Source organism: Myxocyprinus asiaticus, chromosome 44 (genome assembly GCF_019703515.2).
Source record: "Myxocyprinus asiaticus isolate MX2 ecotype Aquarium Trade chromosome 44, UBuf_Myxa_2, whole genome shotgun sequence".
NCBI lineage: Eukaryota > Metazoa > Chordata > Actinopteri > Cypriniformes > Catostomidae > Myxocyprinus > Myxocyprinus asiaticus.
In genome coordinates, this window is record NC_059387.1 from 11979221 (window position 1) to 12005276 (window position 26056).

At 40.3% G+C, this 26056-nt stretch overlaps 1 protein-coding gene across 6 annotated transcripts in view; it reads right to left on the reverse strand.

Moving 5' to 3' along the window:
- The window catches only part of LOC127434716 (E3 ubiquitin-protein ligase HECW1-like), a 129180-nt gene that overhangs the window by 48080 nt on the left and 55044 nt on the right, over positions 1–26056 (reverse strand). For all 6 annotated transcript variants that reach the window (XM_051687635.1, XM_051687634.1, XM_051687630.1 and 3 more), the window contains 2 exons: positions 25968–26043; positions 7978–8147 (listed from right to left, as the gene is read on the reverse strand). In XM_051687635.1, coding sequence (XP_051543595.1) covers positions 7978–8147; positions 25968–26043 — 246 coding nt within the window. The remainder of the gene's footprint in view (positions 1–7977; positions 8148–25967; positions 26044–26056) is intronic.

Consider the following 26056-nt stretch of genomic DNA (forward strand, 5'->3'; position numbering starts at 1 on the left):
GACCCAAAGCATAGGAGTAAGTCCACCTCTGATTGGCTCAAAAGAAGCAAAATTAAAGTTTTGGAGTGGCCTAGTCAAAGTCCTGACTTAAACCTGACTGAGACCAGACCAGGCTATGCTTTTCCAGTTTTCAAACTGTCCAGCCTGTGCCCACTGAAGCCTCAGCTTTCTGTTCCTGGCTGAGAGTAGTGGAACTCGACATGGTCTTCTGCTGTTGTAGCTCAACTGCCTCAAGGTTCGAGGTTCAAGGTTCATTTGGAGTGCTCAGATAACAACAAGACTGAAAAATTAGGCATGACACAGTCGTGGTAATCATGGTATTTCTATGTTCGCTTAAAATTCCCTTATTTGGACAGTAAAATGTGAATGGAATTTAAAGTTCACAATAATCATGGTAAGATAAATGATCTCGATCAAGCTATTATGTAATACAGCTACAGTATGTATGGCAAGCCTTGAGGTACTTATGTCATAACGAAATGCAAAACGGACTGGTACCTCTTTGCCTTCACATAGCACAACTCAATTGAACCACAAAAGGACCCACAAACAAACCGTACTCAGACCAACTCCCAAGATGGTCTGAGTACGGTTAGTTTGTGGGACCTTTTTAGGGGGGTCTGAGATCATTTGGGTTGTTCACAAATACATGTTATATTGCTCTGAGGCTGTTTGGAGTGGTCAAACGAACTCTGTGTGAAAATGCCCTAAATCCACTGTGTCCTCCACAGGACTCTGGAACAGCTACAGAAAGCACATTTTGCTAGTTAGAGGAATGCCTGCAACTGCACAAGTGAGTGGAAGATAAACAGATACAGGGAGAGGAGAACTGCTGGCTGTTTCCAAACGTGAGAGATGTTTTGTTTAAATGTTCAGGGGTTGCATGTTTATGCTCCGTAGGTTGGTGCAGCAGTAATTTAGCCGTAATGGCTCATGCAATTAAGAGAAAATGTTGATGCCAGCAAACATAAAACAGCTGCATGCTACAGAGGGAGGCTATTTAGACTCTTCAGAAACACATCACATTTAATGATGTGAAAGAAACTATTTCATACTGCTTTAGCTTTCAGGGAGAATCAGCACTAACCTAATACCAAACAGTACTATGGTATTACCATATTTTTTGGTCATACTGTAATCATATCATTGAAATATTTAGTATCAAGGTATATTAAAGTACCATGGCATTACTATTACAACACCGCCACAGTAATTTTTTGTAATGTGGTGTTGGCTAATCTAACTGGTTAGTATTCTCAGTACTATGAAAACAATGAGGAAACAAAACTCAGATAAAATATTCTCTTTCATGAATTACAGATTTAATGTGCCTGGCCACAGTGCCACATCAGATGCATTTGATAACTGCAGTGCTTTCTGGGACAGGTCATGGTTCTGAATCAATCACCAGGATCTCAGACTGTCAGGGTAGTAGTTAGTACATCACACAGAGAGAAGAGAGACAGTAAAACACTGTAAGAATGTTAATAAATAACATTCTCACGGGGGGGTTGGTATGCCAGTACCACACCTAACTGCCAGTATGAATCAAGGAACTGGTTAGCATCGATATGAAGCAGTTCTGCTAAACTCACAAAGATCAACTCTCGCCCTTGTCATAAATAGCAATCTTGTGCGTTGCAAAACCGATGAGGCACAATGCTAAAGTTCCTTAGTTATCTGCCAGCATGGAAATCAGATGATCATAGTAAACAACTAGGTTACTCATGCTTGTCAAATGAATATTTTACCCACAAATTAAAATTCTGTCATCATTTAGGATAAAGAGCACTCGGGAGATACACTAGTTTCAAGCTTCACAAATGACAAAAGCACCATAACAGTACTTTTATGATGCTTTTGCATCCTATTTGAAGCTTGAAAGCTCCAATCTCCATTCTATGTAATTGCTTGCAAAAAATGGCCAGTATATTTTTCAATCATTTTAAAAAGAAAGAAAGTCATACGGGTATAGGCGTATACATCATGAGGGTGAGTTTTGTCATAAAGAACTGAAATTATTTGGTAAACTATTACTTTTAAATTGAATTATAAAATATTTTTTTGCATTTTGTTTTAGATTGCATTGTATCCATACTGAAACATCTTTTACATAACTGCTTATGCTTACCAACAAACAGTGTCAGTGATAGGGACCACTCAAGTCTATGATTTCAAAATGTTAATTGTGGTCAAGGAAGAAATGAGAGTGCTGTGCCTGGCCATTAGTGGAGCTGACATAAATGGCTTTGGAACTGAGAAACAAACACTCAAAAGTTCAATATATTTACAAAAAAAAAAAAAAAAAAAAAAAAAAAAACAACATTATGGCCAGACTAACACAAGATTTCACATGTATCCACTGTAAAATGGTGAGAGAGTGCCTCTTCTTCCTCTCTGGAAATATAGGTTTGGTTCAGAGCTTGTACACCTTGCACACTGTAATTACTGATCAAATAACTATATTATCAGGGTGTTTAGGAAAACATATTCTTGATTGCTACAAATATATTTCCAATCATATGCCAGAACTTAATAATTGGATGGGGTCTGAATGCTTGCTATGCAACCCAAGAGAAGACATGAGTCTTGGAAAGAGCTGCAGGTTATCAGCAGAGTTAGTAATAACACCTGAGGTAGATAAAACTAGGCATGTGAACAGGGTGAGTGAAGGTAAGGCTGGATGATATATTGAATATTGAAGATATAATTGCAATGATTTTGTTGCTGACACAGAGTGTGCCAGTGGATTCGTTTTGCACCCCCTCCTCATCTCACAAATTGTAAGTAAGACAGCATTCAGATTTTTCATTCAGACATTTTAACAGTATCTCTACTTTAAACCTTGGATTTGTGACTCAATTTATTCCCATGAATTAGTGCTTTCACACCATGACTCCAGTCCATTTCACTGAAATAGTTCAAACACAGATTCAGCAAATATTTGCTTCATCTTAAGGATGATTTATACTTCTGTGTAGAACCTACGCTGTAGGCTATGCGTAGCTATGGCGGTTACGGTGTAGCCTATGCCATAGCCTGATGTGCACCTCTTCAAAAATGTAACTGCGCGTTGCGTCGATGCAGACCACAACAGCTGTGATTGGTCCACTTTGTAACCAGAGACCACCCCCCAGGATGATAACAAGGATATCTGAGGTAGCTTTGCATTTTATCCAAGTTTATTCTAGATCTATGCATCATATCACAATGTATTTGGACTCTGGCCCATTAAAGCCATTTTCTTAAAAGGGCGCATCTGCTGGTTTTATGTTCTGTTTGTGTTTCATAAAGTTACATTCGTACACTTCTGTCTTTAATCTGTTTACAGTTTACAGCTAAACTCTTAATTCTTTTTTTCCTCAGGGCTTTTACTTGATATTTGAGTTAAATAACGTGTTGTATTCTACTCACGAACTTTCCGATCTGCACAGTGTTTGACCGTATGTTTGACAGTAGTGTACAGCAATGATCATATTTCATAAATTATGGAAACGGAACACTTCTGATTTTTCAGCAAATTAAAAAGCACATGCTAAGAGTTGGTTATATTTCCTATATGCATTGTAAAGTCTTTAAAATGACACCCATTTTGTGTAATTCAAGAGAGTAGTTGTTAATTTAAATGACAAATTAATTAATAATTTTATCATTTCTCTTTCACCACGGAACATCAAAATGTGTACCAAAATATGTATTTATTATTATTTAATTGACTCAAGAGCAAGCATACATCATTTTCCTCATTTATTTTCTCTCTCCAATGCAGGCAACATGTATACTAAATAATATGTGCCTAAATTTCTAAATGTTCACATATTTTGAACTTGTTTTAATGCTACAATAATTTAATAAATAATCCATGAATTACATTGCTTACATTGCCATTGTTTATTTATGAATGTATAATTAGCATTTTGGTTGTGGACTCACAGAACGACGCAGACACACCAACGAAGAAATATTTTGTTTGCTATAAATGCAAACCAACGCGTTGGCCACTACGCGGAACCTACACCGTAGGTTCGATGCAGAAGTTACATTTTAAGTTTTTACTGTATACCGTATTTACACACACACACACACACACACACACACACACACACACACACACACACACACACACACACTTTAAAACTTTAAATATTTACTTCATATACAATAGATAGATAGACAGACAGACAGACAGACAGACAGACAGACAGAATATTACCCTTTTAAGAGCTGAGCAAATACATAAATACCAACAAATACTGTACATTGAATATCATCAAAAGGCTGAAAAATATTGAGAAATATTGAGATATCTAAATAAAACAGTGTCAAACAAATATTACAAAGGCTATTAATAGTGTAATTCTTCCCTGGTTCCTGATGTCAGTTAAGTGTGTTAAGTGATGCTTACTGTAATGCATGAATACTATATTTAGGCAGACAAACTGACAAAAAAGATTAACAGGAACAAGTTTGTCTTTATTAAAGAATCAGGCATGCCTGTTAAAAATGAATTAATGTAAAAGGCTTGCCTGAGAGGGAGGTAGACCTGACAGTCCCAATGCATGATGTTTAATGCATTATGCAGACAGGCTGAAACAGTATGATGATACAGTAAAGCAATAGTGTAAAACTGAGGAATTTCCTTTACTGGTGTCATAGCAACTCTGTAATTTCTGGTGTAATAAACAGTAGAGTTGATAAGAAACTGTTGGAGAATAGCAGGTAGAGACTCACAGTTTATTTAAAAGGAGGAAATATGATCTATGTTTTTTCCCAGAAGTGGGATCCATTTTACTGCAGCCTAGTAATGTGTTTGTGCCTGTGTCACGTTTTTGCATATCCTTGCTTTTCTGCATTTTATTTTTAGAAATTTCAATATGATTATTCCCATCATTCACAATTTGTCATTCCTTGCTGAAAAAGAAGGCTTAAACTAGCCTGAGTTGGTTTGCTGGTCTTTGCTGGTTTAAGCTGGTCTGGTTGTTCTCCCAGCCTGACCAGCTTAAAAGTGTCCAAAATACCTCCTAAATCAGTCAACAGACCAGGCCGGCCCGGGTTGGGAAACCAGCAAAGACCACCAAACCAGCTTAGACTGGTTTAAACTATATTTTTAAGCATTGCAATTTCTTAAAAACACGAGGAAATCTGATGTATGGCTTTTCAATTAATGGGATCCATGTTACTGTGACACATGTTTGCGCATTCTGGTCTTCCTGCTTTATATTTTACAATTCAGTTTAGTTCAATTCAAGCCCCTTTTTCCACATATCTGAAAGATGGGAATTATATATGTATGAAGGAAGAGAGGGAAAGAGCTAAGAAAAGAATAAAACAGATTTTCTTATCAGGATAAAAGCATCAATGCCTGGTTAAGCAAGCACTTAATTCAAATCATAATGCATGCGCCACTGGAATTTTCTATGAAGACAGGAAATACATTCTTCGAACCTAACAGTGCACATGCAGCAAGGCTAAGGGAAAAGTCACAACAACACAGCAGTTCACTTTTCATGCACCAGAGCTTTTAATGGTGCCATTAACCCCCAAAGGGCCATCATGGAGAAACCTTCTGTGGCTCACATTCTGCCCCGCCCTGGCTTTCAGCCAACTCAGCCACACGTGTGAAGAGAAATGCGCCCATGATTCATCCCACTGACTTACTGCAGACTGCATGACTTGTGTATTACTTGTGTATTTCAAAGGCCATAAAGACTCTGACACTCTATGAAATGGATAGCAGAGATGGACAGGGATATGGAAATCCAATCGAACAGAATAGAACAAGTAGTGTGGGCACTAAAGCTGGCGCTACACTAGACGTTTTTTTTCCAGTGATTTTCAGGAGTGAGCTTCATTTACATAATCGCTGGCCAGTAGGTAAGAGTCGGAGTGTGCATTTGCATCTGCCAGCGGGAGGTCGTTAGTCCCTTGACCATCAGGACTCTGAGTTAATGGCTTCAAAAACTGTAAAAGCACATCAGGCTTGCTTGAAAAAAATCTTTCTGTTGCCGGGCCGAGATTTTGTGTTCTCTTCAACTGACAAATGAGCTTCTTCTTTTACTGAAGAACCGACAAGACGTCAAGCTGATCTGAAGGTGTTTGTTAGTATGTCTGTCAACCCTCCACCATTCTTTATCGGCAAGAATGTCATACCTCCGACTGAAGAGAAGCAAGATGGCGGCATGTCGTGGCATGCTGGGTTGTGGCATATTAACAAATAAACTTTACTATCTGTACATATGTTCTATAAATAACTCTACTTCCAAAGCAAATACTTCCAAATTCATACGATGCCAAAGAGGGATTTAAAGAGTCCTTAAACTTCATGTCAGAGGAAATAAGCAAAGAAACAAACTCAACTGCTGGACTGAATGGAGGAGGTGCGAGATTTGAAGCTGCAAATCAAAGAAAAAGATCGGAAGATTTAAGATTAAGAGAGGAGGCTGGACAAACTAACCCTATCCCTAACGCCGTCATGGCAACAAAGTTTTAAAATTGGGTATAACTTTACACAGAAAAGGTTATTAAGCGATTTTATCACACTAAAATCATGTTTACATGCATATTCATTATATCTTGTGGCTATACTTTTGAAACAGTGAATATTTTAACGTTTATGGATTGGCCCCATTCACTTCCATTGTAAGTGCCTCACTGGGACCCAGGTTTTTGCTTTCAAAAAGGAGCGGCAAATCGAAATTATTTTTTGTGGTAATCAACATTGTGCCACAAATGCTGTTGATTGAGCTTAACTTGTATTGACCCCAAAATATTCCTTTAAGAGCAGTGCGCACAAATTGAAATTGTGAAATTTGTAAATGGAGGGGTGCACACTTTCAGTTAAAATGGTTGCTACACCCTTGGATTTAAAATCCTGAGTGATGGTGAAGGACATAAAGAATCATTAAAGGATACTGCTTGGCCAATTCATACAAGCATTAATTGATTTGGACCATGGCGGCTGAAACAACAGGGAAAGCTGCTATTTGATGTTGAAAGTCAAAGTCATGATATATCAGATCATTTCAGGTTATATGGTAGGACAATTTTACTTCTAAAAAGATACAGTAGAACAAAGAATATTACAATAGACAAATAAAACAAATAATAATGAAATGTATTGGTATGATGATATTGCAAGATGTTCTTGTAATAGTGATTATTCTTTACAATAACTTTCAGTTTAATAGTTCTTTAATGTACAAAAGTTTGAAATATCATGAAAATTTGATTAAATATATGCCTATTCAGATTTGAACTCCTTAAAAGCTGATCTGTTAAGCACTGTTCAATGTGTAATTTTAATGACTTATTAATGAAATTCCTCCTAACTTTCTAACTCTGCGCAAAATGTATGTTGCTCTTGTGCAGTTAACAAAATGCTTGTATAACTTGCATGATTAAATCATATGCTCTGATATCCATGAAATATCTTGTAAATAAATTTCACGATACCATGTAAATAGCATAATGCCTTAGCCAATTTCGCCCTCCATTTTTGGAGGTGTGATACCACCCCTGTTATATATATATAAATAAATAACTAATTATTGGCATATTATATCAATAAAAAAATAAAAATAAATAAATAAAATAAAAAAAGAAAGTTGAATCATGTTCCAGCTTCAGTGAATATATTTTTGTTTTTGTTTTAAAAGCTCAGAGAAAACCAACATCAGAGAGTCCACAAAGCTCCAGTTTTCCTTTCATGTTCCAGCTCAAAGCTGATTTTCAAGCATGAGCATGCTACAATGTATGTTTGATTCAGCTACAGACTCAGTGATGTAGTTTTCAGAAATAAAGTCATGAAATGTCAAACCTCTTTAACGCCTTAAACTCAGGTGATTTGTTAAATGTCAAAATGCCTTTAAATGATCTGTGACATCAAATGCTATAACAAAAATATCTACAAAGTGATCTGACATGTGACCGAAGCCTATTATGATGACTTCAGATAAAGGAGGTTTTGGATGGACTCACCTCTCTCTTCCAGACCGGGTTCACTGTGTTGCAGATGATGCCTGACCTTTTCTCCTGACCGTGGTGGGGCAGAGCAGGGAAGATGCTGTGCTTTCCAGGCCGAATGGCGATTTTCAGATATGGATCTGGATTAAAAAACATTCCCTTCTTTAGACCCACTGCCTGAATGTCTGAAATAAAGATGGGGAAAAGCAGAGAATATGACGGGCTAATGGTGATATGACAAATCACAATCTATAATCAGATTGTGAAAGAAATTTGCATTCTTCAATAAGATGATCAGAAAACTGGAAGGTAAACAAATGTATGAGTTTTTTTTTTCTGTTTCCCTGATCCAAGGGAACACCTGTCAGCCTTTATTTTGTGGCCCGTAGCATGCCTACTTATAAATGTACAGTACTGTGCAAAAGTCTTAGGCACATAAGATGTTTCACAAAAGCATTTGTCTTAAGATGGTTATTTATATCTTCAGCTTTAGTGTGCCAATTGGAAATATAAATGTTAGACTCCCAAATATTACTTTTGCAAATAGAAAAGATTAGAATAGAAGAACAGGGGACCCTGCGACATATGTCATGGCCCCCACAAAGCCCCCCACTGAACATCGAGTCAGTCTGAGATTACATAAAGAGACAGAAGCAATTGAGACAGCCTAAATAGATAAAAGAACTGTGGCGAATTCTCCAAGAAGCTTGGAACATCCTTTCTGCCAACAACCAAGAAAAACTGTGTCCAGGTGTACCTAGGAGAACTGGGGCTGTTTTAAAGGCAAAGGTGGTCACACCAAATATTGATTTAGCTTTTTTATGTTTATTGGACTTTGTATCATGTTAATTGGTAAATGAAAACTATTTATGGCATTATTTTTGAAGACATCCTCACTATGTAACATTTTTCACAAGTGCCTAAAACTTTTGCACAGTACAGTATATTATATATAATTAGCCCCAAAAACACTTGAAAATTAGGCAGTGCACTTTTAATTTGGCATGTAATGCAATCCTCTTACAGACAATGTCAAAGTTAAAACCAGTATAATATTTTGTATCTAAATTCATGATGGCAAAAAAGAAAAGCAAGTGGATATGAGAACCATGCCCCCGTTGTGCTTGTGCAGATGTACCAAGCATAAACCAGGCTTTAAAAATTCTAAGTTGCTATACTAAGTTACTTATCATTTTACTGGGATGACAACTTGGCATATGGAACAGGCTGAAATTTAAGTTGTTCATAGTAAATGAAAAATAGACATTTTTATTTTTACATCTCTGTATTTGTAATGATCTGGAAGGAAATCACGAGAGCTGGATCTAGGTGCGGCTAAGGAGTTTAATGAGAAATAAACAAGTACAAAATAACGGGTAAACACAGGAACAAAATAAAACATCCACGATGGGAAACAAGAACATGAACAGGAGGAAACATCTACAAAGTGCACTGGTTGTACACGGAAGGTCAAAACACATAACATCTGACAAAGAACACGCAAACAACAGGGCATTATATTCACAGACTAATGAATGAATGAAACACAGGTGAGGACAATCAAGGACAGCTGGCAGTGATGAAGGCAGGGAATTATGGGAAATGTAGTCTGGGAGGAACAGATGACGGGAGAAACACAAGGCAAACAACAGTGAATTATGACAGAACCCCCCCTCTAATGGGCGGCTCCTGAAGCCCAAGGAAGGCTGGTCAGAGAAGCAGGGCCAAGATGGAGCCGGAGACCAAGTATACCAGAGCAATAAACAACAGGAGGAAGGCCGGGAGACCAGGGAGACCAGAGCAGATCAGGTGGATGGCCGAGAGACCAAGGAGACCAGTGCAGATCAGGCGGGCAGCCATGAGACCAGGGAGACCAGAGCAGATTGCGTGGACGGCCGAGAGACCAAGGGGACCAGAGCAGATCAGGCGGACGGTCAGGAGACCCAGAAGACCAGCGCAGATCAGGTGGATGGCCAGGAGACCAAGGATACCAGACCAGATCAGGTGGATGGTCAGGAGACCCAGAAGACCAGAGCAGATCAGGCGGACAGCCAGGAGACCTGACCAGATCAGGTGAACAGTCAGGAGACCCAGAAGACCAGGGTAGATGAGGCGTATGGCCAGGAGACTCAGAAGACCACCTCAGGGTAGGGACTGGATCAGGAGGCCTGGTTGGCGGCCACAGGACTGAAACAGGATCAGGAGGCCTAGGAGGCGGCCACAGATTAGAAACTGGAGCCATGGCAGGCTCGAAGGGTGAAGCCTTGGAAGGCAGAGCCGTGGGAAGCTCGAGGGGGTGGAGCTGTGGGAGGCGGAGCCAAGGGAGGCTCGAGGGGCCAAGCCGTAGAAGGCTGAGCTGTGGGAGGCTCGAGGGGCAGAACCGTGGAAGGCGGAGCCTTGGGAGGCTTGAGGGGCAAAGCTGTAGAAGGTGGAGCTGTGGGAGGCTTGAGGGGCGGAGCCCTGGAAGGCAGAGGGTCAAAGGGTGAAGCCGTGGAAGGTGCAGGCTCGTAGGGCGAAACCGTAGAAGTATACTGTAATAACTGTAATCATTTGAAATAACTGAAATAATTTGGCAAAGTGATATGGAACTGTTATGCGGTCAAGACCTGGAACTACTTCATAGCCGTGCGTTAACATGAAAAATAATTGCACACTTTAGAATGTCCGCCAACCAATCAGAATCAAGCATTTAACAGACCCGTGGTATATATATATATATATATATATATATATATGTATGTATCCAACAGTTAGTTCTGGTCCTCAAATCTGATTGGACGAGAGACATTCCATGAGTACTGATGGTCTCAAACCATAAGCACTTGGACGCTTCACTGTGTGTAACACTCTAAAACTAAAGTGTAAGAGCATTGCAGATGTGTTAAGAGCCATCTGTCTCTACATTTAATATTGTGACATTACATATTTTAACCAGCAGATGGAGGCAAAAGACCATTTTTGTGTGTAATATGACCCAGTTGGTGATGTGAAGTGAGTCAGCGTAACTCAGTGTTTATATTCAACAGCACTCCATAATCGCTCGTATAACTACTACACTACTAAAGCTAGGAAATAGCTTTAAATGGCTTTAAACAAACAACTTCAGCATTAAGGCTCATCATAGCTGAGGGACACAACAGACCGATTAATTACACAAACTCAAGACGCTTACCTCTTACCAGAGTTTCCACATTGGAGAGGACAAAATGGCAGAGGAGATTGCGGTTTCTATAGTGAAAGACTTTTGCGCATCAGCTACCACAAAATAGGGAGGAATACCCTCGCTTGGATGGCTATTTTTCCACTGAGAAAATAGGATGCATTTCACCAAAATGACATTATCTTCAGAAAGCTGACTAACAGACTACAGCATCATCAACAGGTGATCGCACACACTCCATCTCTCTCTCTCTCTCTCTCTCTCTCTCTACACACACACACACACACACACACACACACACACACACACACATCCTTGTTTCTCCAATAACTTGTTAGAAACAACCCAAGCTGTGATTTTAGTTCTAAAATGAAATGTTTTAATTACTAATGAAGGCTTGGATGCATCATTTGGTTTGAACCAGCAATGGCAGATTCTGATCCGTCGCGTAAGAAAGTAGTTCCATGCACAAATGTGTTTTTTGTGACCGTATGTGGTTTTTCCTAATTTTTGAAAATTTACTAAAATGTACATTGAACTGTTGTATATAAGCAATATCACACGAGCAAGAGTGCGATATGGCCCTACATCAGCACTGCTGTGATTCGGCCACAGGTCGAGTGCTGTTGGTAATCACAGCAGTGCTGATTTAGGGCCATATAGCACGACTGCTTAAAAATAAAATTATAATTCATACATAATGAATAGACAAAGCACCACAACAAATTTTGTAGATAGATAGATAGATAGATAGATAAACTTGAATGGCTTCAACAGTGCACTCGAGAGGATGCAGTGGATGTCCTGCCTTAGGGTAAAAGTCTCCACCTAATCCTCTCTGACCCTTTACCTAAAAAGGACATCACTCCAGAAAGTACAAGTGATCACATTACATCAGTGTAACAAGGTTAAAATGGAAAAGGAGTAGGCGGGAACCGGCTGAACAGTCAAAGTAATCTTTAATAAAACAAAAAGACACACAACACAAACACACACACAGCAGCTGTGTGTGGCTCTCTCTCTCTCGAACTTCCGCATCCCAATGCACTTATCCCTCTCCTCGACTGATTAGCCTGATTGGGGGCTGGGCGTGCGTAGTCACTCTCTAGAGCTGGGGAAGGGGACAAGGGGAGGGAAATACAAAAAAAAAGGAGAGGGAAATGGCAAGGTGGAGCGACAGTGAGATACAGAGTGGAGGGAGAGAAAAAACTTGCTCGCCGGTTCCCAGACATGCCGTCGCCTGGTCCCTGCTCACTCCTCCACCCTCTGGCGACGACAGCCGCTCCTCCCCGGGCGGACCGGAGCAAGTCCTCTGACCCCTTGTGGATGGCAGCCATTTCTCCGCGTCCAGGCAGCCGGCAGCAACTCCTCTGTTCCCCGGCGGATGGCTGCGGCTGCTTCTTTGGGTGGATGGCAGTGGCGAGGACTCCACGACAGCGCATCCCTCCTCCTTCCTGGGCTTTGGCAGCAATGTAACAAGGTTAAAATGGGAAAGGAGGAGGCAGGAATAAGCTGAGCAGTCAAAGTAATCTTTAATAAAACAAAAAGACACACAACTCAAATGCACACACGGCAGCTGCGTGTGGCTCTCTCACTCTCTCTCGAACTGCCGCATCCCACTGCACTTATCCCTCTCCTCGGCTGATTAGCCTGATTGGCTACACACGCCCCACCCTCCTCCTCATCATAATCAGATCCTCAGCAGGTAGAACAAGGCACAAGCCACCAGTCATCATTGTGGGGAAGCAGGCTCGGAAGTACTTGGAGATCTGTGGTAACCAGCCCCATAACTTGGTCCATCACCGCAACTGGGACTGGTCTCTGGGCCCTTAAATGGATGTAGCTGTAAGGGTTCTTCAGCAGCAGCTGCAGAAGTGCACCAAAAAAATACATTGTGATGCAACAAAAAATTGCAAAAAATTAATATGAATAAATATTGTGTGCAAAAAATAAAATATATTACTGTACCCTTTGTAAGGCGGGGTGCCAAGGTGTTTGAATTCAAAGGAAAAAACTCCCCAGGGAGGCAAGAGCAAATGTATGATATCTGAAAAAATCAGCATAGAAACTCAAAGATACCATCTCACATCCAACAAAGAAAGAATTGCCTCATTGTTGTCCTTCTCCTTTTGTTCCTCTCTTCCCCCCCTCCCTCCTCTGCCTTCAAGCTAAGAGTCACCTAAAACTCAACTAAATCCTGTATGTAACAAATATCTTTTTACATGCACAACTAAACTACATGTTTAGTATTATTTAAAAGGTCTCAGTGCGACTGGTATGATGGTCTCATCCCCACAACAGTAGAATATCTGGTAACACAGTTTTAAGAATGTAGAGAAATTCTGGCCACTGCTTGGGGGTGCGCACCCCTCCTTGGTCTTTCATCTAAATTACCTCCTGTATGCAGATAAAGTATGACCACAGGACTTCCAAACCTATTCATCCCCAAAGTGTTATCCTCAGAGGAACAGGATGACAGAAGTGATGAACCCAAATGCAGATTTATTAAGAAACACAAAATAAACAGGTATCGACGAAGAACAGAACTGGATATCAAAACAAAAGTGAAAGTCAAACAAACTAGTAACTTAAAGCAAACATAGAAGAATATCTTCAAGAACAGTCACAAGGATGAGGAGTCCAAATAAGACTAGATCAAGAGTGGGAGCTTGAGGTGAGTATTTGTAGTGTCTTTGATGAGGTAACTAATGGATATCAGGTGAGATGAATTAGAAGTTGGGTGAAGAGGAGCAGAACACTGAAGGAGGTGGAGAGTCCCTCTCCCAATGGAGCGGCCCCCGAAGCCCAAAAAGAAGAGGATGACACTGAAGGCCAGGGAGGAGCCAGTGGATGATCAGGAGGCCTGGGAGATGGCCACAAGACAGGAACAGGGTCAGGAGGCCTAGGAGGAGGATCAGGTTTGGAGATGACTGTGGAAGGCTTGGAGGAAGGTGAGAAGGATTTAGGAGGTGGTGCCAAAGGAGACTCAGGAGGTGAAGCTGTATGAGACTCAGAAGGCAGAGATGTAGGAGGCAGAGCCATAGGAGGCTCAGGAGGCGGAGCTGGAGAACCTGGAGACCAGAGTGTAGCTGAGGGCTTGAAGGACCAGGCTGCAGCTGGAGGCTTGGAGGACCAAGGCAGCGCCGGAGGCTCGGAGGACCAAGGTGGAGCTGGGGGATCAGAAGACTGAGGTGGAGCTGGGGGGTCAGAAGACTGTGGCGGAGCCAGTGGGACTGAGGACCAAGGCAGAGTCGTAGGGATGGAGGTCCCTGGTGGAGCCGAAGGATCGGAGAGACAAGGCGTAGCCGGAGGATCAGAGAGCCAGGGTGGAGCCAGGTGACCGACAGACCAAGGTGGAGCTGGAGGGACAAGGAACCCCGGTGGAGGCAATAGGCTGGAGGACCACGGTGGAGCCAAGAGATCATAGAGCCGAGGTGATGTCGAGGGATCGGAGGGCCAAGGCGGAGTCCAGGGCTCGGAGGGCCATGGCGGAGTCAGAGGGTCGAAAGTTCTTTTCATCTGTAACGCCACAGGGCGTGATGGTCGAGCTGGTGACTCTGGGAGAACCGGCTAATCAGGAGGAGGAGGAGGAGCAGCTAATATCCTGGGCGGGACCAGCGGAGGAGGAATGTCCATCATGCTGGATGGAACCAGCAGAGAAGGAAGGGCCATCGTGCTGGATGGAACCAGCGGAGGAGGAAGGGCTATTGTGCTGGACGGAACCAGCGGAGGAGGAAGGGCTAGGGTACTGGACGGAACCAGGGAGTCCCTGATGCTGGACGGAACCAGCGGAGTAGAAGGGTTGTACGGAACAAGCGGAGGAGGAAGGGTACTTGGGGTGGTCACAAGGGCAGGAACCAGCTCCAGATCTAACAGCTCAGGGAGCGCTGGCTCTGGGACGGACGAGGCTTGCAACGCTGGCTCTGGGATGGACAAGGCTTGTAACGCTGGCTCTGGGACGGACAAGGCTTGCAACACTGGCTCTGGGATAGACGAGGCTTCAAGAACTGGCTCATTGGCCGTGGCAGGTGTGGGCATTGGCTCATTGGCCGTGGCAGGCATGGGTGTTGGCTCGTTGGGCGTGGAAGGCCAGGAGGAAGGAGCCGTAGAAGGTCTGGAGGGAGGAGCCGTGTTCAAACCCTGGCGATAGTGGATAATTAGCACTGGTTCATTCCAATGGCTGGCTGAGACTAGCTTGCAGAAGCGTAGGGAATACTCAGGGACTGAAACTTTCCCTGATTAAAATAGCTAAGTTGCTCACCGGCGTGGAAATCCCCCACAGATGGCTCGAATACCTCCCGGAAGTGCGTTGTGAAAGCCCCAATGGATAGCATGACGGCGCCTCCCTGTTTCCACATCGCGTCTCCCCATTGAAGAGCCTTTTCGGTGAGGTGGGAGATGATAAAAGCGATCTTTGAACGATCATTAGTGAATCGCTGGGGTTGTGTCTCGAACACCAAGGAACACTGGAGAAGAAAACCGCTGCTTTCTTCTGCTGAGCCAAAGTACTTTGCCGGTGATGTCACTGGGCTGATTAATGTCGGAGGAGACAGAAGGAGCGGACGAGCTGTTGCGGACACTGTGGAATCCGTGAAGGTGTCTGGAGTGGAGGAAGATGAGGTGATGGGTGGAATATTAACTAGTCTTTCCAGGAGGCCCTGGATTTCATCAGTGTACCTTTGTGTCGCTGGAGCTGATGTTCAAGTTCGGTTAATCACTCGATGTGAGACGTTGCTTCCGCTGAGTTCATTCTGTAGTGGGTCTAGTCTTCTGTTATGCTCAGAGGAACAGGACGACAAAAGTGATGAACCCAAATGCAGATTTATTAAGAAACACAAAATAAACACGGGTATCAATGAAGAACAGAACTGGATATCAAAACAAAGGTGAAAGTCAAACTAGTAACTTAACTCAACCATAGGAGAATATCTTCAAGAACAGTCACAAGGATGAGTATAACACACATGAGGAGTCCAAACGAGATGAGACCAAGAGTGGGAGCTTGAGGTGAGTATTTGTAGTGTCTTTGATGAGGTGGCTAATGGAGATCAGGTGTGATGAATTAGAAGTTGGGTGAAGAGGAGCGGAACACTGAAGGAGGTGGAGAGCCCGAGGGAGGTGTGACACAAAGTCTTATTGTCATTCCATTTGGTTGTGGTCTGGGTATTTAAGGAAACTTATCACATTGTTCATTGGAATTTTCTGTAGCCAGAAATCCCTGTGGTGCTTACACTACGTACTTTGCTGAAGTCAGCTATGCATCTGTTACTCTTAAGATTAATCTTTGAGCATTCAATATTTTGTACTGATTATTTCTGAATTGATTATGTAATTGGCTTGGTACATATTTAACTGACTAATAAATTGTTAAACTTGATTCTATTCTGACTTATTCTGAAATTCTTGCCTTTAGTAGATTATGTTAAGTCCTTGTTGAAACAAATCTGTGATCAGTGTTAGTACAAACTAACGGCTCAGTGCTGACAGAGCACCGGGCATGTCTTCTGAGACCTTAGCTCTCTGGCTAACTATTCGGCATTAACTAAGTGTACCTAGAGTGTAGGGACTAAATATAATCATTATTTAGAACAACAAAATGTTGGTCGACTCACCTAAATAATGGTAATCATTACCTATGATTACTGTTAACATTATTCTGGCCAAGGGAACATAGGAAAATATGGAGACAAATTAAAAGTACTATATGGATACGGTAGTGTTGGTCGGCCTATCCAGATAGTATAAGTCACTCCTCTGGTTGAGAGTAGTGTTATTTTAATGAAATGTATTCAGATCTAGGGAGACTAAACAAAACAATCTTTCAGATAAAAGTATGCAGGGACCAACTTGTCTGAATAGTATAGCCAGTTACCTCTGGATAATAACCCAAAACTGACCAGTTTGTGGAATGATCACAGCTGATGCGTAGACCCTACTAATAGGAATCCAAATGAATGAGTGCAATGTAAAAGTATATAATTAACTAGAATAATCAGGTATCCAAATCTAGAGAAGATCTCAATTGATGATCCATAAAAATTGGAATCTCATTCTTAATTTGAGGTCTAATATAATTGGAGTCAGATTAAATTATTAATGAAGTCAGATTCGGTCTTAACTAAAACAAATAGTTATGACACTACAGCCATGCGCGCACAAAAAAGACGAACGCGCAGATACCTTCACTACTTCGCTGGATTCCGGCATTGGGCAGTGAGGTGGCATTTTTACAGTGGTGACCCCGACACGATCTCCCAACCAGGTAAGAGACGTCTTTTTGCAGCATTTGGATTTGCACGGGCAAAAGGTTTGAGCTTCTCCTCCATCTACATCTGTGGTAAGTCAATTCTTCTTTGCCTTTTAGAAGTGTTGAGGAAAAGCATAAACACACCTATACAGACACATTGTATAGAACGGGTCGGAATACCTATATTTTTAGACTGGAGACCGAAGAATTAAGAATTAATAGACAAAACCACATGCATATCAGGAAAGTAAAAGCGGCAGTATACGAGGAACGAAATCTCTTGCTCTGCAAATTAATGATCTCTTTGTTCGCAGAAGCGACAAGAGATCAAAGTTAAATTGGAGATAACATCATCCAAAATTTCATTCTGTAATTCAAGGGAGGATTGCAATTGGAACTTTGATTAAAAAATCACTGAACACCGTCGCTATTGTTTATTTACTTGACATTTCAAAAGAATGAGCAAACAGTAGCAACTGTAAACAACTGGAAAAGCAGCGATTGAGAATTTAAAACACTGCAAGTCAATGTGTTTGCATATGAAAAGCAAGGCTGGGCAAAACAGGGTGATGTAATGAAAAATTAAATAGTAACAAAAGAAATGTCACTAGTTTATAAATCGGTAAAGAGTACTGCAACAACCTATTTTTTAAATTTGCAACTATGATAAACACTGTTGTTATTATAGAACACATGTGATGATAGTTTTTGTGATACTACATGTACACATACATAGGCTAATGCAGTTTATTTCTTAAAACACTTGACTGTTTCTGTTTTCAGACTGTTTCTTCTGAAGTGTTGCAAGAAACACTTAGGTTAGAGGTTGTAGATGCTCCGGGCATTCTAGACTTTTCGTCTTGTGTAAATTGGAAATAACTGTAATCATGTTTCTCGTGAAATTGCTCATCAGTTTCAAGCTGAATGTGTTACTATGTTGGATATGTTTGTCTCTGATGTGGCACACTGTGCTATTTACCATATAGCTGCAGTTAAACCATACAGAGTACAAATTTCCACGTGACTACCAGTAATTCTACCCAATTACAAAACTCTCAACACTTTTACACAATTAGCATTAACCTTCAGTAACTTTAAAAAGACTGAAGAACTTAATAAGGCATTTAAAATTCAGGAACACTCTTTGCGCCTTGCATCACCTCTGATTCTGCCCAGCCCCCCAAAACCTTTTCATATTCAAATAGATTTGCATGAGTATACACCTAGTGACGTCTTAACTCAAGAAAATTAGAAAATGGCATTCAATTCCATATTGTAATCGCAAAAGCTCTGCAGCTTGAGCAGAAATTTGACCCATGTCAGTACGCACCTGCAGTTCATTGGGAGTGAACAGCAACACGTCCAGCAAAGGCTTTCAGCCTGACCTGTTGCTGTGCACACAATGCACATGCTCATGCATCTGATACAGGGCCATATCAAAGCATGTATTCTCAAAGATCAGCGAAATGGCAAATATCTCATTCCAGAAATGCTCCAGAGACCAGTAATAAAATTATTTTAATTTATACTATTTTTATTATAATATAATTGTATTATAATCACATTATAATATGCATTATATTATAATGGCCAAGCATGGCCACAGATGTATGTATGTTCTATATATGTATATTTGTAATGATACTGCCAACAGAAGAACCTTACAGGCCCAGAAAACTTTCATTGGTTCGCTTATCAGTGCCAAGAGGGAGAGTATAAGTTTGTTTTTTTTCTGTACTAAATTTGCATTAGACATAATAATGGAACATGTTTTGTAAAGCAAAACGCATCTTTTCCTTGATGGCACAAGACATACAATATGAGACTAAAGCTGCCCATAACAGTGTGACTGTGACCATCAGAGGAAAATTAAGAAAGTACCACATGTTTGAATGCAAATTTTTGAAAGGTTCAACATTAACTGTTCCTCTCTGTGGCTGTTTCCATTTCAGATTGCAATCTTGTGAGGGACAGATGCCAGGAAGGTGTTAGAGTCCCCCCTGCATCAAGCCAGGAAAACGGATTGGCTAAAACACACAACTTGAAATGAGAGAGATGGGTGCGAAGATAATCCAAGGGGCCATTCACAGCTCACAGCATTATACCACCACAGGAATAGCTACATGGCCTCCTGGTTTAGCACCGGAACTAAATTAAGCAACACAAATTGTTCTAGAACATATTCCACCCATCACTCAGACATGAACATACAGAGCACACGCTTTCATCACTACACTCTCATGACATCTTGACCTGGTATAGACAGCAAAACTAACCAGGCTCAACCACTACACATCATGGAACAAAATAATGGCCTAGATTCCAAAAGTGCTAATCCACTGAAGATCTGGCCTGCCTCTCACATACCTGCACACATAGCCTCTCACACATAGGACATTACGAACCTGTTTCAATAAAACAATCATAATTATGGCACATATGACATGCACTATTTCCGACTTTCTGACATCTTATTTGAAACACTGTAATGGGCATGTGCATGGCTACAGTCACACATCGATTATTTAATTACTAATTGTAAGCAAACTTGCCACCCAAATTTCAAAATTTCCACCTACATACATGTATAGAAAATACAACTGTTCATTTGTTGTTGTTGGGGTTTATGATATTATTATACACTTTACGTTAAGGTTATATGCATTAACACATGCACATGTAACATTCCAAATTAGGCTTCAAGAAATAACAATAACAACAACAGTTATCTTGGCTGGCAGTACTTGCCAATATTGCTCCACCTAAACTGAGGCGTGACACTTCAGCCATTTGTGAATACCAGGGTTGTTGGCGATACAGAAACTCCCTCCTGTATCACATACTTTTAGATCTTCCAGATATTAGACTCTGCTCACGGAGACCAGTCTGGATACTTGAACCAGTTCAAGGAAGAGCAGGATTCTGTATGGAAGAGAGGTGGAGAGAGCAGTGGATCTCTTCCTTGCCAGCAAATGGCCACCTTGTTGCTGACCCAGTAATGAGAGTGCCTGGCTGTGAACTGAGGCGGTGTGAGTGGGTCATGCTGAAACATTTTCGCACCACCCAAAGAAGGTGTGCCTCTCTCATGTATAAGTGGGGAGCTGCAGGTTCCCCAGTGTGTGACTGTGGTGCACCTTGCCAGACAACTGATCACATAGTAAATGAGTGCCCAATAAGAAAAATTGTGTATTGTTAATGTATACACACGACACGAACTTATTGCTACGAAGTACCGATACATTTAATAAAAATGAATCAAAAAATACTTCCATGGATAGACTACCAAAATGTAACTATTATAATGCACTTTCTCAACTATTCCTAAACTAACCTTTCTTCACCAAATATTAAAAAAACATTCCTCTTTGTTCTCTTTCTCTGGATCTTGTCTTCACTTGTGACTGAAATCTCAGTACAAAAGGAAGGCTTTATTTATTTGTTGCAAATATCACTCCAAATTGCTAGAATTCACTATCATTGTAGGGCTTAACTGAACTTTTTCTTGGTTCAAACTGCATTTGTGAGTAGGATTGTTTCTTACAACACTGCCATCGGCATATTTAAAACAGAAAAATGAGTTGATTTTATTTATTCTTTATTCTTAATAATGTTATTCTGTATGACGTGAGAACATTTATCTTATTTTCATTTCAAATAGAGCCCTACAGTTTTGTTTCTTTTTCTTTCTACCGGCCAGTGATGATTCTGAGAAAACATGCCCACAGCCTATTGTTGCTTAACAAACGCAACTTCCAAGCGTATCTGATTGACAGGTAAAACACAAGCTTTTATTTCAGCTTTGTTGTTAGATTTTTTTGTTTTCAGCAGACAGCTTGCTCCATACATTCAGAATTTTCTCCCCTTTTTCACCCCAATTTGGAATGCCCAAATCCCAATGCACTCTAGGTTTGGGTGGCAAATCCGGGTGGCAAATCCGTTTCCTCCAAGTCTAAGACCGTCAATCTGTGCATCTTATCACGTGGCTTGTTGAGCGCGTTACTGCGGAGACCTAGTGCGTGTGGAGGCTTCACACTATTCTCCGTGGCATCCACGCACAACTCACCATGCGCCCCACCGAAAGCGAGAACCACATTATAGCGACCACGAGGAGGTTAACCCAGCGTGACTCTACCCACCCTAGCAACCGGGCCAACTGGTTGCTTAGGAAGCCTGACTGGAGTCACTCAGCACACCCTGGATTCGAACTTGCGACTTCAGGTGTGGTAGTCAGCGTCTTTACTTGCTGAGCTACCCAGGCCCTCTTTTGCACTTTTTGCACTTTTTGGCCTTTTAATAAATTCCTGTAAGATTTTTTTCTATGGATATTGTGTGCAAGCCTTCTCTCTCCTTGGAATTAATACAATTTTTTGAGCTTACGCACTAAAGCTACTTGGATATATACGTTTTTTCAGCTTTTTTCTGCTGTTTGTTTACTACATAATGTATTAGTAAATGCTACAGTTAAAGGCTAAATTATACTTTGGATGTTCACGTTACTGATCGGAACACACACATGATGTGTGATGCAAATTTCATCATCAGCACAGTATGTGAGGACTCTCCGCTTGCCACCCAGATTTTTACAACAGAGTATACTTTGAAAGGCAATGCGGTCAACTGGGCGTGATCCAATCTGGAACGCAGAAAACAAAGTATACCCTTTACATTAACCAGGATTAATAAATGCTGAAAAATTATTGTTCATAGCTAGTACTTTGTAACTAATTGATTTAACAAATGTTAACCAATACAACCTTATTGTAAAGTGTTTCCTAAATACTGGTACTTTAGCAGTCAATACTAAAATTAAAAATGTGTAATGATATCAGTATTTTTACAGTATTGATAAAATACAGTAATAGCTAATCTGAGTGCAGTCTGACTGACAGGTGGCTTCTTTCAAATGCAGACATGCAGAATAGCATGCATGACAGTAAGGAGTACTCACGTCTTGCGGTAATGCAGCTGCATGTGTGAACGGTCAAATATCTTTGCAGGGTATTTTTTAATTTTTTTTATTTTTCCCCTTTTTTCACCCAATTTGGAATCCCAGTGCGCTTTTTAAGTCCTCGTGGTCGCGTAGTGATTCGCCTCTTTCCGGGTGGCGGAGGATGAATCCCAGTTGCCTCCGCATCTGAGACCATCAACTCGCGCATCTTATCATGTGGCTTGTTGAGTGCGTTGCCACGGAGACATAGCACACGTGGAGGCCTCACGCCACCCACCACTTCACGCTGCATCCGCGCTCAACTCACCACACGCCCCACCGAGAACGAACCACATTATAGCGACCACGAGGAGGTTACCCCATGTGACTCTACCCTCCCTAGCAACCGGGCCAATTTAGTTGCTTAGGAGACCTGGATGGAGTCACATAGCATGCCCTGGGATTCGAACTAGATACTTCTGGGGTGGTAGCCAGGCCCCTCTTTGCAGGGTATTAATTTAAACAAAGTCAATGTGTTTTAGGCAAAAAAATCTGTATGTCAAAATATTGGATCTGTGCATAAATATCATAAAAGTAGTCCATGTGATGTGTGCGTCATATTCCAAGTTTTCTTAAGCCATGCAATATTTTTTTTTTCTTCATTCTTTTTTTTTTTTTTGTGTGTGTTATGCCATTGAATTTATTTTTCAGTGAAAACCTTGACGTCTGTTGCACGGCACATTGTTAGGATTATGCAGATGATACTAAATTATATGGCTGCATTGCAACTTTTGCAACCTTGCAAATTCAAGGGCACTCAAGATAGCTGCAAATATAATACTTTTTTTTCTTTCATTATTTTGCATATGGAAGTAGACTGCCATGGTTTATACCTGCCAAGTACAGCCCCAGAAATTCCCTCTTTACTATGTTATGTAACTGTAGATACAGGTTAATTTAATTCCCAGCTGCCCATTCCACCATTTTCTAGATACACTGGCTTCCTTGCAATATTAAAACATCATTCATACAGAAACAAGGGATGCAAGAGGCTTTACGGCTAAAGCCGTAAAATCTAAACCTGGGAATAAGAAATGGAAGGTAAGAACTCTCAGAATCTCAAAGGAGCTCATAATCTCCCACTGTATCCTGTAATAAAGAGATGGGCAGAAAGAGGTGGTCTCGAGTGAGATGTGTTATTATAATGCAATAATCTACTGATTACTGGCTTAATCCAGATCTAGCACTATAGATGGGGCATCTAAGTGCATGATAGACATGTTTAGATACATAATGGTGAGGATGTACCCTTAAATTCAGGTTTGGACTAAAAGGTATCCTTTCTTTCCAGCTCCCAGAGGGATCACTAGGCTTTTCTCCTCACAGAGGAGATTCACTGGCAGATAGACCTTCTGTAAACCGTTAATGTGCATATATTTATAGCAGCATGCTCAGACAGACCTCAAGATCACGGCAGGAGATGTGCTTATGAATAAAATATACAGTGCTAGGGAAGGCCTGAACAAAAAAAGGAGAGGAGAAACAAAGAGACATAATAGAGCTGAATGAATATGAGGAAAGACAGGCCTTATTGATTTATTTATTGTATCCTTTCATCTCATAAAAATATATATACCTAAATTACGATTGGGTTATGACAATTGATTTATATTTAACAATTAAAAATCTATCAAAGGGACCATTTTCACAGACTGCTGCTGTCTTCTGTAGCAGCATAAATCTAGCAAACTTTTCCAAATTAAATTTATTTTAAATTATTTAGTGTAAAACTTTGACAATACACTTTGTGTTAAATAAATCTGGCATTAAAAAAATAAACATGCTGAAGGAGTGACAGTATCTTCTGACTGATGTAATACATCTCTCCCTAGTTTGCAAACTTAAAGTAAAAATAATAATTGCATTTGCTGCAGCCTCCCATTCACCGCTATTGAAGTTTACACTGCTTTAGTTTATTTCCGAACCCGTAAATGAGACAAGGGTCCATTCAAAAGGGAAGAATACAGTAACTGCTAAATTTTTCAAAGCTGTTCTCATACTGCATGCTTTTACATATTTAGGTTTAACACTTTTAATGATTATTTACTAAGTAAAAGCCAGCGAGCGTCTTCTCTGATTGTGCTCTCTAAAAACAGTAGTTCTGAAAAGAACCAAAAAGCAACATAACTGTACATAACATGCCTGACAAATTCACTACAAATGTCAGCTGCAAGAACATATATAATATCTTTAAGTCTCCATTGATCTCTGTGTTTTGTAGGTGTTGCTGCAACTTTTCTTTAAAAAGGAACTCTTAAGCATTCGTGGAAATTTGTTATTTAGCACAACATACAGACACCAAAGAAAAGAAAAAGGTTGCTTTTATAAAGCATATATAGGGTTTGGTGAGAGACAACAGAGTATTTATCGGCCCACAGTATGTAAGAATGTGCGAGACATTCTTAAAAAAAATAATGTTTTAGGTGTTGAATGGGTTATCTGAAAATGCGGTGTTACTATGTGTAGCACTGCAAATCTTCTACACTGCAGATTTAAAGATCACTGACTATAAACAACGCATTAACTGTATATTTATTTTTGAACACACACACACACACACACACAAAAGTTCTCTTGCAACTAAATCCCTCATTAAATCGCTCAATATCACCCCAAAAATAATTAAAGGAATATGTCATGTTAAATACAACTTCAGGTCAAACGACAGCATTTCTGGCATAATGTTGACTACCACCAAAAAATATTTCAACTCGTTCCTCTTTTACTTTTAAAAAAAGCAAAAAATCGAGATTACAGAGAGGCACTTACAATGAAAGTGAATGGGGCCAATCTGTAAATGTTAGAATACTCATTGTTTCAAATATAGCCATAAGACGTAAATAATATGCATGTTAACATGATTTTAATGTGATAAAATCGCTTACTAACCTTCTCTGTGTAAAGTTATATCTAATTTTACAACTTTGTTGCCATGACCCCGTAAAGCCTTTAACATTAAAACTCTAAAATGACCATAAAAATTATGATTTAAACTATTTTAAGCTAAACTAATACACAAAGCATTACAACAATAATAAAATAATACAGTAAGGTTTAACAAAATAATTAATGTAAGTGCCTTTATAAAATTATAAGCTTCACATTTCTGCCTTTTAAATCCTCTAAAAAGTTTCCCCATTAACTTTCATTGTAAAAGCCTCACTGTTACCTAAAATTTGCTTTATTTTGAAGAAAAGCTTTATTTAAAACTTTTTTCTTTTGCTTTTATTTATTTATCTATTTATTTATTTTTTTGTGGTTTATGCCACAAATGTTGTTGATTGAGCTTAACTTGTATTGAAACTGGTAATTTTCTTTTAAATGTTATAGTCAGTCATCAAGCACAGTACATAAAAAAGATTTGTCACAAAATGAGCTTTAAGCGAACTAAAACCTATTAATATACAGTATTGGAATTGTATGTATATAGGCCTGCATGCAAATTTAATCAATGAAACATGGCAAACATACATTATAAACTGCTTGAATATTTGTGTACTCATTTCACACCAGCTAAAAAATAAATGCTTTAGTAAATCAATTGTAATTCATGTTAATTGGCGGCCACAATAAACCCTATTTTTATGAGTCCTATGACAGCATTGACTTACCTGACAGAGAGAAGCTGATGAGCCTCCTGCTGCCCAAAGTCTGAGAAACATCCTGATGGATGACAGGTTTCAATGCCTACCAGAGAGAA